Source organism: Fomitiporia mediterranea, assembly GCF_000271605.1.
Source record: "Fomitiporia mediterranea MF3/22 unplaced genomic scaffold FOMMEscaffold_1, whole genome shotgun sequence".
Lineage (NCBI taxonomy): Eukaryota > Fungi > Basidiomycota > Agaricomycetes > Hymenochaetales > Hymenochaetaceae > Fomitiporia > Fomitiporia mediterranea.
In genome coordinates this window covers 1,706,571-1,721,736 of record NW_006760386.1, presented here as the reverse complement: position 1 = coordinate 1,721,736, position 15,166 = coordinate 1,706,571, and the positions used below count along the sequence as shown (strand labels likewise).

General features: G+C 41.7%; 3 protein-coding genes across 3 annotated transcripts; 2 read left to right on the top strand and 1 right to left on the bottom strand.

Moving 5' to 3' along the window:
* Positions 1-811: 811 nt before the first annotated feature.
* On the bottom strand, positions 812-1,173 carry FOMMEDRAFT_150195 (uncharacterized protein; the record flags this gene model as incomplete). Its single annotated transcript, XM_007261545.1, has 2 exons — positions 812-978; positions 1,041-1,173. 2 exons carry the CDS (start codon positions 1,171-1,173, stop codon positions 812-814), a joined length of 300 nt encoding a protein of 99 aa, XP_007261607.1.
* A 21-nt stretch (positions 1,174-1,194) lies between these two features.
* Positions 1,195-2,281, top strand: FOMMEDRAFT_150194 (uncharacterized protein; the record flags this gene model as incomplete). The annotated part of the gene is made up of 3 exons (XM_007261544.1): positions 1,195-1,388; positions 1,445-1,758; positions 1,833-2,281. 3 exons carry the CDS (start codon positions 1,195-1,197, stop codon positions 2,279-2,281), a joined length of 957 nt encoding a protein of 318 aa, XP_007261606.1.
* Positions 2,282-9,741: 7,460 nt separating this feature from the next.
* FOMMEDRAFT_24967 (uncharacterized protein) lies at positions 9,742-11,288 on the top strand (the record flags this gene model as incomplete). The annotated part of the gene is made up of 9 exons (XM_007261543.1): positions 9,742-10,005; positions 10,094-10,162; positions 10,218-10,295; positions 10,417-10,443; positions 10,497-10,535; positions 10,653-10,745; positions 10,793-10,819; positions 10,872-10,941; positions 11,170-11,288. The coding sequence occupies 9 exons, from the start codon at positions 9,742-9,744 to the stop codon at positions 11,286-11,288; spliced, it is 786 nt and encodes a 261-aa protein (XP_007261605.1).
* Positions 11,289-15,166: the final 3,878 nt, after the last annotated feature.

Here is a 15,166-nt window from a genome sequence, read left to right as displayed (position 1 = left end):
CTTCCCCCTCTGCTTCGCGAGATCGTCCCAGTATTTACACTTCTTACTAGTATGCAGTCATCGATGTGTAAATACAGACACGGCTTTGCCTGTAGCCCAAATCAGTACGTTCAACGCTCCGGATCTCAACCCTAGTGCACCACTCACACTCGCTGCACATGGTCGCAGTGCATCCATTTCCTCGATCCAGTTACTCACTCACGCTCGCACTCTTTGCCAAACGATCCCACAACCTGTCTCACAAGCGCTACCTCAACTTGCACAACCTCACAACTGACAGGCACAGTGGTACACGCAGGGACCGAGCGACGACCAAGACGTAGTGACGAAGACTACATCAAATGACCCGAGAACGCATTCATCCTCTTCTGTTGCAAGGGTTGTTTGTAAGGGACGGTGACAAGGCTAGTATTAATACAAGGAATTATGCCTGTATATTATATATATATATATTAGAATAATATATTATTGCATGCGTTTGCATAGATATACCTATAACAAGCTCTAAATATATGATATAGACACACCTAATGGTACGTATGTGTAGATTTGCTAGAAATATCTAGTCAATGCATTAGTTTAGTTCATCTAGTCAGATCTAGTCAATACTTAGTGTAGGTTATCTAATTGGCCCTCTTCTATATTCACAGTTTGCGTTCTTTTAGAGCTAGCAAAGGGTGTGTGTAGATTCACTAATTTACCCTATTCTAGCTCTGACAATATCTTATTCCCACATCTATTTACCCCTATTTCAGATTCCTCTGACACGCAGTGATTGCTGCCGGGAATGAGATGCTCTGCGCGAATATCGTTATCCCGGTTCGCCGTCATCCCCTTCTAGAGCCGGATCTCGTTGGCTAGCTTCATCATCTGGTGCACCCTTCCCTTCATCATCAGTGACGCCAAGTTCAGTACCTCCAAGTTCCATGGCGCTTGGCACAGAGGTCTCTAATTTGACGTCTGAGTCACAGTTCGCTGCTATAACTCCGATACTGTAGCCTCTCCGCTGGCTTCTATAGCTTCTACGGAATCCGCTTTACTCGGTCCTCCTAGGTCATTAATGCCGGAAGTTGCAATAAGGACACCACTCCTTGCTTCACCGTTACGCAGGATCTCCGCTTCCGATGTCGGGTCCAAAGTCAGCTTCCGTAAGATCCTTGCTTTCTTTTGCATCTCTCACCTCCTTCCTCCTCTATGCCGACATCTTCGTCGGCTCCGTCTATCAGCCAGGATGTGCCATCTATTGGTCCAGTTCGCCAGCCAGCTTCTCCAGTCGTTTCTATGTCGGAACCAGAGCTTCCGTCTCCGGGTCCACCTGGTTCTGCAATATTGGCAGCAACACCAAGCCTTTGTATCGCCATACCACAGTACCTGAACCATTCGAGCCGGTGCCGCCTTCATCGTCTTTTATTACAGCTCGAGCGAATCCTGAGCCGCGTCGCAGCCCTCATATTACTATTCAAGTTCCTTCTCAAGCACCATCACAGGCAGTGCCTCAGGACATTCGGCCGGAAAATCAACCTCGGCCTGATGTGCCGTTACATCCTGGTTTAGCTGCTGTACAACCTCAACCGACAATTCTTCTGCAACAACCAACTCAGCCAGTAATGATTGTTCCTCCTTCCATTCTGCCAACTGCCAACTGCCAACTTTACCCTCCGGATACCCGGGTCGCCTCCAAGGACCTATGCAGAAGAGCGGCCAGTTCTAATGCACCAGTCTCGATCGAGGTCAAGGTCGCGTTCTCCAACAAGGATAGTTGTTACAGCTCCTACTCCAAGTAGGCGAAGTCACAGAGACCGGTCTGAGTCGCTACCTCGTCGTCGGCATAGAAGCCCTACTAGGAGGTCCGAGTACTCCGATATGGATCAACCAGACCAGAGGCATCGTTGTCGATCTTCTCCATATTCTCCAACGAGTCAGCATTGATACTCACAGTCTCTGTCTCCTGGACGTCCCATTGTCATTCACACAGACTCGGGTCGGTTTCGTCTCCCCCCCAAAAGTCCTCGTCCCGCCCTTGGTGAGTCGACCACAATTACCAACGCAGAGTTTCGGCTCCTCCACCTACTACTCAGAGGAGACGGTCTCGTTCTCGGTCGCGGAGCTATTCACAAACACTGCCTGTCATAATTCAGCAGCCTCCATCCTTATGCAGCCAACATTTACCTATGCAGCTGCCAGTTATAATTCCAACGGATCAGCAAACTCCCTCCCAGGTGCCTGTTGTTCTTCTGCCTCTGACAGCCTGTACCGTGTTTCAAGGTGTTCTCGACACTGACCCATGCCAACTCAATTTTGACCAATCTCAACGCAACTTCGTGTCTCAATTTCAGCATACTGTTCTCTCATTTCACAGGCCCAAATATCTTCTCGGAATATGCACACTCATAATGCTGCTTTATGTGACGTTATCTTTGTTCATTCCACACATCATTTACTTCTGGGTTATAACACTCGCCTTGTGTCTGGCCCATTCATCTTTAACCTACATCAGTCCTCATTTGCAGACTCTGTTATTGATTACAAGGAGTTCCTTTGTTGAATGTTGTGTGGTGATGCTCAGGCACATAAGAATGCTGGGATGGGGTACTGTGGGGTTGTCACACACAATGATTACTGGATACAAGAGGAAACCAGAACAGCCATAGGACAAACAGAGCATGGCGACTCTCCACGCACTGGTTGACGTATCGGAATTTGTGTTCCCAATTTGTATGGTGATCCTATCCGTCATTGCTTGCTTTTCTGTCAAGTCGTCCCCACAGAGCCATAACTCCAACAAGGAGAACACAAACCTAGTAGGGGCACTTCAAGAACTTTGAAATGTGTAGCCTTCCAAATATAATGCAGTTCCGTCATTGGACATGCCACAATATGGAGATTCACACCCAAATACAGAAGTACTGGGTGACTTTTCCTGTAGAGCTTTGGAAGGATTTCCAGGCTAAAAAAGCACTGGAAAAGGAGTGGTCTGAGGTCTATACCCTTTTTGTGCAGAAACGCTTCAGATGCTGCCTCAAGTCAAATAGAGTTTAAATGAACTAACAACTGCAGAAAGATGTGTTACAGTCTGGAATAATTTTTTTCTATTTCACTTATACAACAGGTACAAGTTTTCTGGATTTTGGAAGCTTCCAAAATCGTACAGGAAGTCACCTACTGATTGCATCACACTAATTCAGGAACCCAGCAGTATAGCCATATTTGGTTAAGTGCTACCAATTTAGGTGCTAGAGATGATCGACACTGCATTTTGCTTCTGTTCCAGTCACTATGGTCTACTACGTCAAAATCTGTACGAACCACTTACACTCAATAGTGAATACAATTTACTCTACAAATAATGCAAACCTCAAGGCTAGTAAGGTCCACCTGTCCACCACAGATCACAGCCAAGTTCTGTACACAGTAGAGGAATTTGCTACAGAGGACCACAATATTGAACACAAGGTACGTATTTCCTTCTCTACATATATATATATATATATATATGCTTCTCATCTGGTGACTATTATCTTAAGATTGATGCTTGGCTCTGTCCTGAGCATGCAAGCAAGCTGAGCAAAACGGGCAAAAAGCAAAGGCTCAGGAAGATTAAATCAATGGTATGTACCTTATATCTCTTCCACATTTCTTTACGACTAAGACTCTATTAGTACTGCTGTGTCTCTCACATTGTACACACTACACTTGCTAAAGTGTTTCGGAGGGACTCTACAGCTTGTGAGCCTGAATTCAAGATGATTGCATAAATTGAAAGACTTGAAGAATTGTGAATTAATAAACGTGTTTTTGTATATTATCTACTACGTGCTCCATACTCGATGGCAAAGACAATGATAGCTACTCCTTCATTAATCATTTGGCATTTATGTATTAGATACATTATCAATAAGCTTCACCTTTGTTACATTGTATGAGAAACTTGTATGTGTGTTTAGTAAGGGAACATCCACAGCAGAGTAGTTGCATATATTTTGTTGATAAAAATGAAGCTTGTGATATCATCTTCATTGTAGAAGTAACATGTACACACCTAACCCTCTCAAATAATGTGTTTCTGTGCTTGGGAGATACACACTATAACCTTAGCTTCTTTGAAGTCAGTCACAGAAATTCAATACACCCTACTGTGATCTCTATGTTTAAACTTTAATATCCTAATACAAGAGCAAAGGTAGGAAAGAATGGTGCCCACCAGAGTAAAGAATTATATATGGTTGAAACGGACGACAGCTTTCTTCATGAACTGGTGCACAGTAGTAGTGTTCAATGTATACTAAAGAGTAAAAGCCCTGAATATACTGTGTTTTATGTTGTGTCTCCAAATCTGAGGTGCAGCCTGCTGCACCCTTGACATTATCTTTTGGTCCCATGCTCACTGTCCTTTTCATACCTAATTCAATACACACAAAAAATTGATTCTGGAGATTGACTTTCCCTCTACAAGAGGAATGAGTGGGCAGGATGAACAATGTTGAGGATGGTTAGTTTAGCTTATTCTAAGTTATTACCAGACTTACAATATCAAGTTTTCTGTATTTCTCATTTGAGGACACAGAACCTTACACACACAAAGACTCTAGATCTGCAACCTTGGACAGGAAGGAAGCAAAGGGAAGAAATAGGAAAACTGATAATTATTCTGTAGGGACATACTGTACTGTTTGCAGCCATCAGCTTCACCTTTCCTGCTAGCCAGCCAAGCTTACACAAAACCTCTTGGATATTGGCATGGTTGCTGGGAAAGAATGATGAAGACACAATTTGTATGCTTCACAAATATCTGAGGTATGTATTCCAGATCGACAACGAATGGTAAAATGAAATTCTATGAGAAAGTCAACAAGGCACAGACTTCAACACAGAATAAGTTTATACCTACTTGAATCTATGATCCTGGTTTCTGACAGAAGTGGAATCCATTTTACAATTGTAGGCTTCTGTTTCATGCCTATAGTAGCAAAGCTCTCTTTGTATAATCTTCTACTGACTAAATACCCTCTCTTTAACAGGCCACAAGCTGGGCTTCACATTATCAAACTCACTCAAGCTCAACTTTGATGACAGCTAGTGTACATGTAAGGTGTTGGAAATGTCTTTGCATTACACATTTCTAGTAGGTATTATTATTTTATATACTGAAGAGTTCTGATTTTAGTTACTATCAGATCTTCTTGATTTTATTATTTCTTTAGATTACATAATCACTTTCTTCATGTAGTTAGTTCTTTCCTATTTGGAATGGACAGTTGAGTTTTGACCAGAGCCCACAACAACACTAGAGGGAACAAGCCCACCAAAACCTTGCCTCTCAAAACAGTGAAATTCAGGTATATGAATTGCTCCAATATACTATAGTACTGTAATGTGTAGTTGGAGAGGGAAGAATGAGAATGGACCTAGCATGTTCTGAAAATGAGTTGTCTGCACACAAACTCTTGAATGATTACAAGATGGGGAATGTAGCAGACTCATTGTCAGATAACATTAGATTACACAGATAATGTCAGATTTCACTGATCATTGTGCAATGATACTCTGACAGCTTAAAATGATGGGGATGGGGAAAGGATGGTGAATTTCTGTTACTGTGCCCACAGTACAAGGGACCATCAAATACATTTGGAATACTCAACTAGTCTGCTATTAAATAAATATCTATTAACATGATGTTCATAACAAAGCACTGTCTGTCAAAGAATGTCATACAGTCATGCCGCTTTTGGATATATATTCTCACACTCTGTGTGTTGAATTGAGCAGCATGCTGTGTCTGAACACCCTTTCTTTCCACCATTGACTCCTTTCCACTCTCATGAGAAGTGGCTCTACTCTCTCATCACACTTGAGGTCTGGAGACTACTTGTGGAACTGAGTGAGCTGGCCATGACAGATGCTCTCTGTCAATATCAACATAGAGTGAGTATAAGTATTGATGACCTGGGGCACCAGCCTGATAAAAGGTATGAACAGTTGTGCTACATGCTCAGCATTGTTTCTGTTTAACTTACTAACACTATTTGTTATTTCAAGCTCCAGGATTATTCCAAGATTCAGAATGTTGCCTGGGGAGTCTCACAGGTGCCAAGCAAGCAGAGTGTCTCTTCATGTTCTAGTGTTGCATCTGTGAAATAACTAGTCTGAGTTCACTATACTACCTTTACTGACACATCTGGCTCTCTGTGACTAAGGTAAGCAGAATATTGTATGCTAGCAAAACCTATCAAAATAGTTGCATTGCAAAATAACATCCATACTGTACTACAATGCATCCACACTCTTTTATTTTTGCTCCAATTATTTTAATCTGGTTTCAATCTACTCATTCTGGACCTTTGCCACTTCTCTTCCTTTTCCTCCCTCTTCTTGGACAGGATTCAGCTTCATCCAATGATACCTGAAGTTGTAATGTATGAAGTGTAGCAAATTGTTCATGAGCCTTGTAGAGCAATTGGTCAACACAGTCAAGTTCTGTACTGAGTTGATGAGGGGTAGTAGGAACTGGATGTTGTAGACTGCTGGGACCAGTAATTGGATAGAGTGCTTGTGGACAAGGAGGGCTGGCATGGTGAGCCTAAAGATTTTCCTCATATTTCTGTTTTACTGCTTGAGTCTGTGTTGCCTTTGAACATTTCTTCTTTATAGTGTGTGCACAAACATAGCATGCTTGATTTGCAGGACTGTTGTATGGCAAATTGCAATTAATACACTAGTCATATTGGATTATTTCTTTGTTGGCACTGTCAGGCTCTGGAGAAGGTGAAAGGAAGAGAGAGGGGTGTTTGGGGAAGAGAGGGTGTTGTTCAGGAGGAACTGAGGACTTGCAAGACACAGATGGCTCAGGAGCTGTAGGAACCAACATTGTGCCTGCCAAATCTGTCAAATCTGTCAAATCTGCACCAGAACTGACTAGAAGCTGACCACCAGACATTGAAGGGGCCAGATCAGCCATAGTAAGACTCTTGCCTTTATCATCTGAGCTGCTGACAACACAGTGGCAGGAATGTGGGGGCTGAAGGCAAGCTTGACCCTGAGCTTGCTACTGTTCCTGCTGGATTACAGTAGACTCTGGCTGAAGTGAGGTGAGCATTCACTCATACTGTTCAGTTTGCTCAGCAAACTTAGTCTCCACCTCTGACATGGTACACCAGTGAGGAGGAGCTGATGCTTGTTGGCTTGGACCAATGGTAGGAGCAGATCCCAGACTAAGAGTCTCTATTGTAGGAACAGTAGGATTAGCATCTTCAGTAATAAGATCACTATCCCTAGTGACTCCTTGCTGCTTCTCCCACTAGTGCCTATACTTGTGTTGGATAGCCTTTAGACACTCATGAATCCTAGTCAAACACAGATTCAAAGACCATTCGACTAGGGCAGGTGTCTCTGTTATCTGACCCACAGTAAGACAAACCTTCTGCTCAATCTAGAAGAGACCTTGGTACACGTCTGGGAAAGCAAAAGGACACAATACACCATGGCTGATTCATACTACTCTTTAGCTGTCTAATAATCTGCCCTTGTTGTGATATTTCCCAATGACTCCTCCAACCATATAATATTACAGCAAAGCAATTCCCACTTCTCCCTCACCTTGTTCTGCTGTGTGTCACGTCTGGACAGTAATAAATGGTAGCTGGACATTACAGAGGTGATGGTTTGGGCTGGGTGGCAGGGAAAGCTGGTGTGTGGACAGAGTATAGCAGGGGTTGAAGTAAGAATTGACTTGGCAGAAAAGTTGGTGGGTCACCAAAAACCGAGAGGTCCATTGGAATTGTGCTGAAGAGCTTTGTGTGACAGGGAATTGTCATGATTTGATGCCTAGGAAGGTGAAATGCTTACAAGGAGTCTTGAGTCAAAAGGAAATACACACTTGTGTTAGTATGGAGCACTGAAGGAGTAGGAGATAATATTAGTACAGGGCATGAAGGATACTGTGTGTAAATATATATTCAAGTATGGTGTACATTCTTGCAACATACACAATCTGTGGGTAATCCGATAAATCTGCTATAGGTCAAATTGTGAAGACAAATTAGAATATTCCTGGGACAATGCTTCACTATGTTGTCATGTCAGTAGTTATCTATTTTCTAGCAGACTAATTGCATATTCTGAATGTGTGGAATATGGAATGGTCCCTTGTATTACAGGGGTACTGGGAGGAAAATTTATTGTCTGTTCCCTATCATTTCCAGCTGTCAGGGTATCACTGTGTAATAAATAGTGAAATCTGACAATCAGTCAAGAGTAGGGGATTATATTCATATTCACACACAGGCAACCACAAGTTGCTACAAGAATATATTAACTATGTAGTAAATACAATGTTTTAGAGTTGTATGAAATTGCACTTAGTGTACATAAACACAGGTATATTAGAGAAAGTTTGCTGTGGGTCAGACAGATTGAATACAGCTTACAAGATGTATCATTGCCGTTTTGTAAACATCACCTCCTTCAGTATCCTTTGGCAGGTGGATACTATCATTGTAAATCTTTTTCCAGGAAAAATGAGCATGCTGTTGTGGGCCTCCAGTCAAACATACTCACTTTTTCATTGCATAATCTGCTAATTCATGATCTTCACTCTGCATATTGACATACAGTCTGGTCAGCCTTGTCCCTTTGTGGAGAAGTAAGGCATCACCTTGAAAATTCTGTACACTGAGGCTGTAACACAGGTGTATATGCCTCTTGAAGAAAACCATGAATCAACACTCCTCACATTGGAACCTCACAGTAATCTGGCTGTTGTGAATGTACGACTGTGTTTGTCCCCCCTCCATGACTGACTCTGGTAGAGGGTACATGGAATTTCCATAATGAGCTGTTACAATCCTCACATTATGCAGATTTTCTCTGTGTGCAGAATAGAATCACAAAAGCAAGAAGCTTGTTGATACCTGTGAAAGAGTTTGAACAGTAATTCATCTGACAGAGTCAAAACTTACACTGTTTGATGGGAACAAATTGGTCTGAGTGTTTGGCATTCCTTCAAAGGCCGAATGTTGTATGGCATCAAGCTTTGGACAGAGGATACACTTGACACTTGACTTGGAACATATCAAACAAGAACAATCCCTGGAGTTTTTAGAGGAAAGCTTACACAAAGGGTAGGGCTAAAACAACAAAGAGATAGGAACCTGATAAAGAGGCAAAGAAATGCTACTACAAGATCTGACCATTGGGAAAACAAGGCATTGAGAAACAAGGTGGTGATGCCCTATATTCAGGCAAAAGGCACAATGACAGTATGGGCACACAAAGGAAGGTTGTGCACACACAATGACAGTACAGGTACACAAAGGTAGGTCAGGCACACAATGACAGTACAGGCACACAAAGGCAGGTTGGGCAAACACAATGACAGTATGGGTACACAAAGGTAGGTTGGGCACACAATGACAGTACAGGCACACAAAGGCAGGTTGGGCAAACACAATGACAGGATGAGCTCAGAAGAGATACAAAGGTAGAAAGGCAAATTGATAGTCCTTTACATTTCTGAGCACTAGGTATACAAAAGCAGGTCAGGCACACAAATGGCAGGGTGGGCTCAGCAGCAACACTAGGCAAAGCAAAGAAACAAAGGCAGAAAGCAATTATAGTTGTTGTAGGACACAGATGCTTACACACAAGTACAGCTATATAAGAGCTGGTTGCCTGACAGTTACCTTATACTAGTGGATGCAAGCAAAAAGAAACTGGAAGATTATCAGGGCTGACAACAACAAGATGGTATTTCCATTAAGTAACAACTCAGACAACAAGAATCTTCAAATGACATACAACAAGGACATTGACAGGACAGACAACAAGCAAACCCACACAACCAACAATGAGGTCACCAACATGACAGACAATGGCTGTACCAATAGATCTAGGACAGGTGACAAGGACACTGACTTGACAGACAACAGCACCCACACGACCAACAACAAGGATGCTTACCTGTCAGCTTCCAACAATATTATCAACAAGAATGATAAGCTTACTGAGGTGAGCAATCAACTGCCCATCAGCTCTACAACATCAGTAGGCCTTATAAATTGGTTGTAATGTGTATTTGATTGACTTTGTGTTCTAGGGATCAGGACTACCTGCACGTTCTGAAGAGTTCGAAAGGACAATATGTCAAGGATTCTCTACAATCACAGTAAGTCTAGACCTTATAATATTACAGCACGACTCCTTGACTGGCTCTAATTTAGGGCCCATCCCTTTCACTCACCAACATTGTAAAGCAATTTCTACTACCAGAGATCAACTTTGAACCTATTTTCGAGAGGGTATCTCTGTTAGCCACAGAATCCTAGGAGACACCAAGTGTAATACCTGAAGTGAGGTCTACACCAGTAATAAGCCTTATAAATTGGTAGTGCTATATGCTTTACTGACATTGGATCACAGGGAGCACTATCAGCCACTGAATTCAAAGTAAGCTTTATTGATCACTACTAAACCTGTAAAATTAACTAAGTTTGATCTAGAAAATAGACAGTGAAAGTTTGACTGGTGGAACAGTTGTAGTAAGAATTTTCTATTTATTCACTTTCTGTGAGTCCACAACCAACTGTGTTGATTTAGCCAACTGTTTGTTGCTTTCTGTATATCTCTGGATCTGGAACTGAAAATTGTTGATTTAGACCAAGGTTGAGTACCTGGTTCCTAAGAAGTGGAAGCTCAGTAAGGAGGTATTCAATAGCAACAGGCCTTGTAAATGCAATGCTAGGGAACAGGTGATTCCTGTCCATTAGTTGATGTGGCAAGCACTGAAGTCCCACAGTCCCCCCCAGGTTTTAGAATAACTTTTGTAAGTCCTGACTTAAATCATGGTGGATAATAATCTTTATCCAAAATTGCAGACAGCTCTCAAGCAACTTGAGGAAATGATCAAGGAACTGGCAGACAAGGAAAAAAAACTTGACAAATTCAGTAAGTTAGTAACACACACAATGAATGACTTGGAGACAGTATGTAAAACAGTTACATATTCCACATCCATCTTATGTCATGCTATTTTGATAAAGGCATCAGTGTTGCAATGCAACTTGCAAGGTGCTGAAAGGACAATAAGAAATTTGCAACAGGTAGGGAATAGTATTCATCCACTAATAATTAAAGGTATAACAATGTAGTAGAGCATTTCTAAGTTGTCTGAAGTCTGTGGTAATCATGCTGGAGAAAGTAGTAGGGTACAGGATAACAGAGAAGGTAACAGAAGAGTGCTTGGAAACTATCAATGTATTTGGTTTGTCAATCCTATTGAAGAGCTATACTGATTACAATAAATATAGGGTCATTCTCCCTCAATCTGTATGAGGAAAGCAGAACAGTATAAGGTCATAGAAATGCAAGGGCAATTGATGATAGAGGTATTTAGCTGTTACATTTATCTAAATGTGCTAATTGAGATGGGATAAAGAAGACACGTCTGTCTTGAGCCTCTTAGGGCAGAATAGTGTACATTCTGACAATGTAGGAATGTCTGACACAACTGTATGCATACCACAACACAGCTCAAGCAACAAGAGGCCAAATAAGGGAAAGGGAAGGGCAGATGATGGTCATACAAACCCAGGTATGGTTGGTGTATTCATTAAAGAAATCCATTGATTATGGAAAAACAGAGTGAGTCCTTCCTGATCTGTCTGAGGGAAGCATTATCCAGAACAAGAAAGGTAAGGGCAGAGCAGTCCAACATACTCAAGGTACATTCACCATATTCATTGAAGTCATCTACTGATTATAGCTTTGCAGAGTCAGGTATTTCTGATTTGCTTGAGGGAAGCAATATTCAGAACAAGAAAGACAAGGGCCTGGCAGTTGAAGATACTCAAGGTGCCTTCACTGTATTCACTAAATCATCTGCTGATTGTATGTTTGCAGAGCAAGTCCTTCCTAATCTGTCTGAGGGAAGCAATATCTGGAACAAGAAAGGCAAGAGCCTAGTAGTTGAAGATACTTGAGGTATCTTTAGTATATTCATTGAAGACGTCTACTGATTATAGCTTTGTAGAGCTAGGTATTTCTGATTTGCTTGAGGGAAGCAATATCCAGAACAAGAGAAGTAAGGGCTCAGTGTTTGAAGATACTCAAGGTACCTTCACTGTATTTGCTAGATCATCTACTGATTGTAAATTTGCAGAGCAAGTCCTTCCTAATCTGTCTGAGGGAAGCAATATCCAGAACAGGAAAGGTAAGGACTCAGCAGTCAAAGATACTCAAGGTATCTTTAGTGTATTCATTGAAGACGTCTGCTGATTATAGCTTTGCAGAGCCAGGTATTTCTGATTTGCTTGAGGGAAGCAATATCTGGAACAAGAGAAGCAAGGGCCCAGCAGTTGAAGATACTCAAGGTACCTTCACTGTATTTGTTAGATCATCCACTGATTGTAAATTTGCAGAGTAAGTCCTTCCCAATCTGTCTGAAAGAAGTGATAGACCTTCTTGTGTCAACCAAACACCTAGAAGACAATACAGACACAACCTTAGTACTCCAGAAGTATGTGTATATTAACCAAAGCTTTATTCATTTACACTGACTGTCTGGAAAGTCAGATTTGAGATCTGACCAATTTGGTCATTGTTTTCTACACAGTGACCAATCTAATGCTAGTGAAGTTGAAAAGGGCAGTAAGGGTGATGACAAGGACAAGGACAAGGACAAGGAAGACAGTGAGCACAAGAGACAAGGCAATGTGGAACATTTATTCCTAGCAGTAAGTAGTGATGTGTATTAGTGTAGCTTTTACTAACAATACATAAGGGCTGTGTGAGAGATGTGTTTCACAAAAGTTTCCCAGAATCTAGAGAGGACAACTTCATACTATATGAACCCACTAAAAGGAAGGATGCTCATGCTTTCAAGAAGGGCTGGCATCATGGCCCAGACTCTTCTAACATTCACATTAATGTATATGGCCCAATCAGTTTGTGTTAGAACAAGGCCATTGTCAACATCCTATATGATTGAGCACTACATTTAGTCAGAACAAAGATAGAATGTACACAGGATGTACAAAAGGAAGTTCAAAGGAGGGTGAAGAGTAAGCTTGTGCAGGTCAGGAGCATCTGGAGATGGGCTGATCCAAAATACTTGGGAGAGGGATATGTTGAGTCAGCTGAAGCCACTAGTGCCTGAATTTCACAAGCTGTATATGAAGAAGCAAGGCAACAGAGACAGAATACAAGGAGACTCTAGGTATACTAAAATTCATCTGTACTACTCTTTGCTCCAAGCTAACCCTACCCCCCCTGCCAGTGGATCTAGCTTTTTAAGCAACGTTTACAAACGTGCAAGGTTGGAATATGGACAGCTGAGACTACAGATAAGAGGGAGTTTTGGACGTTTGTGAAAGACATGGTAGAGAAATATGGATCTGCAGGAATGAGCTCTGATGAATCCAACATTGATGAGAATGACAGACATGTTTATTATGTACACAAACCAAGCTGGTGCAGGGAGGTTGAGCCATGGCTGTGACTCATTAATGAAAACTGTAATACTAGTGTTGACCCTCAAGGTTCTCAACTGAGAGAACAACTGTGGGAAGCCAATTTCAAAACTGCTTGCTCTACAGTGTTAGGTCTGCCTTGTTCTTTTTATAACCAGGAATGGCTTGAGAGACAACAAACAAGGCAATGGAAAGTACTAGATTCCCTAGCAGAAGAGAATTTTGACTGGATCCTTTATAATTAGTTACCCTAGTTGGCATGTAGAAGATGCTATACATAGATACAGAGAGAAATTTCAGTATATCTTCCTCCATTACAGTTGTCTGAGTGATGTTACTGTTTTGTAAGTCAATCTGACCTCAGGATCCCTTATCCAAGGAATCTGTCCAATACAACATTACATATTGTGTCTGATACAGACTTGTCACAGCTTCATGTGTAAAGTATTTGTTTTTAGTCCATTCTTTCACAATTCCTTGAATTGTATTTTCCACTGTTATGATATAAGTAGGATAGCTAGCAAGACAATGGGTCACAGATGTAAATGCATGGCTGTTACTTTTCCTTACAGTGTATCTCAGATAGAAGATCAATACAACAATACTGTATTAAAGCAGAGTATGCAAGGACAATAACCCAGGCAGACTTGAATTCAGGATTCTACACTAAGGGGCACTGATACAGGAAACACAAAAGTGTCAGGGTCTGGCCTGGTTGTTGCCCAACACATACATGTTTTGTTTGCTAACAGAGTAACAAGAGTTAGCATATGTAACTATTTTTGGGATACTTTACACTCTAGCAAGGCAGTCTGTTGGAATGCAACAGAGCTACTTTACCAGGCATGATTTGGCAGGGACTGGTGACAGTCAGGCAGGGTGAGAGATACTCACTGTTAGCAATCTTGCAGGAAGACATGCTGAGGAAGTTGTTAGCAATGTCAGGTCAAAGTTCTTGAGCCAGGAGACTGAGTAGTATGGGATAGTAATCTGCTGGGATGTGACAGTAGCAATGTAAGGAAATTAAACAGACAGACACAGACAATCTTTGGGGGTGGACACATTAGAGGCAGGCAACTCAGTAAACCTGTCCAGATCCGTGGGTTAAACTGTTTGGACACCACCACAAAAGCAGGACTGCAACACAGTCACAATGACACTAAGAAACAGGTTGTAAGACATATTGTACAAACACACCTGCTATGCTGCATTCCTTGAGGTCTGTGTAATGTGTGTGACCCATGTCTCAGAGTGATGCAACTCAGATACACATGGTGTTGAGTCCTGTCAAGTACTGGAGCTTCTCACACAGTCAACACATTGATTGTAACACTGGGAATGCAGTACTTCAGCCTGTTCTGCCAACTTTGTCTGCATATGTGGTTTGGACTTTGTAATTTAAATTGACAATTAAATATTGTTGTAAGGTGATTTAAAGAGTAAGCATGTCAAATTGTATTGACTGTGATGTTGTGTATGTTACATGAATCTGTGAAAGTACAAAATTCTATTACTCAGAATCCAACTCTGCAAGCCTGCTTAGTCATAGCCTTCTCTGGTAAAGAGCACAAGACAATATGCAACTATCCTTTGTGAGCTATTAGAAATTGGAGCTGTAGTCAAGAGGAAGGAAATCTAACCTTCTTTGTGTTAAACATTTCTGCTGTATGATGCTCCTCACGTTGCTTGTGGCAATGCACAGT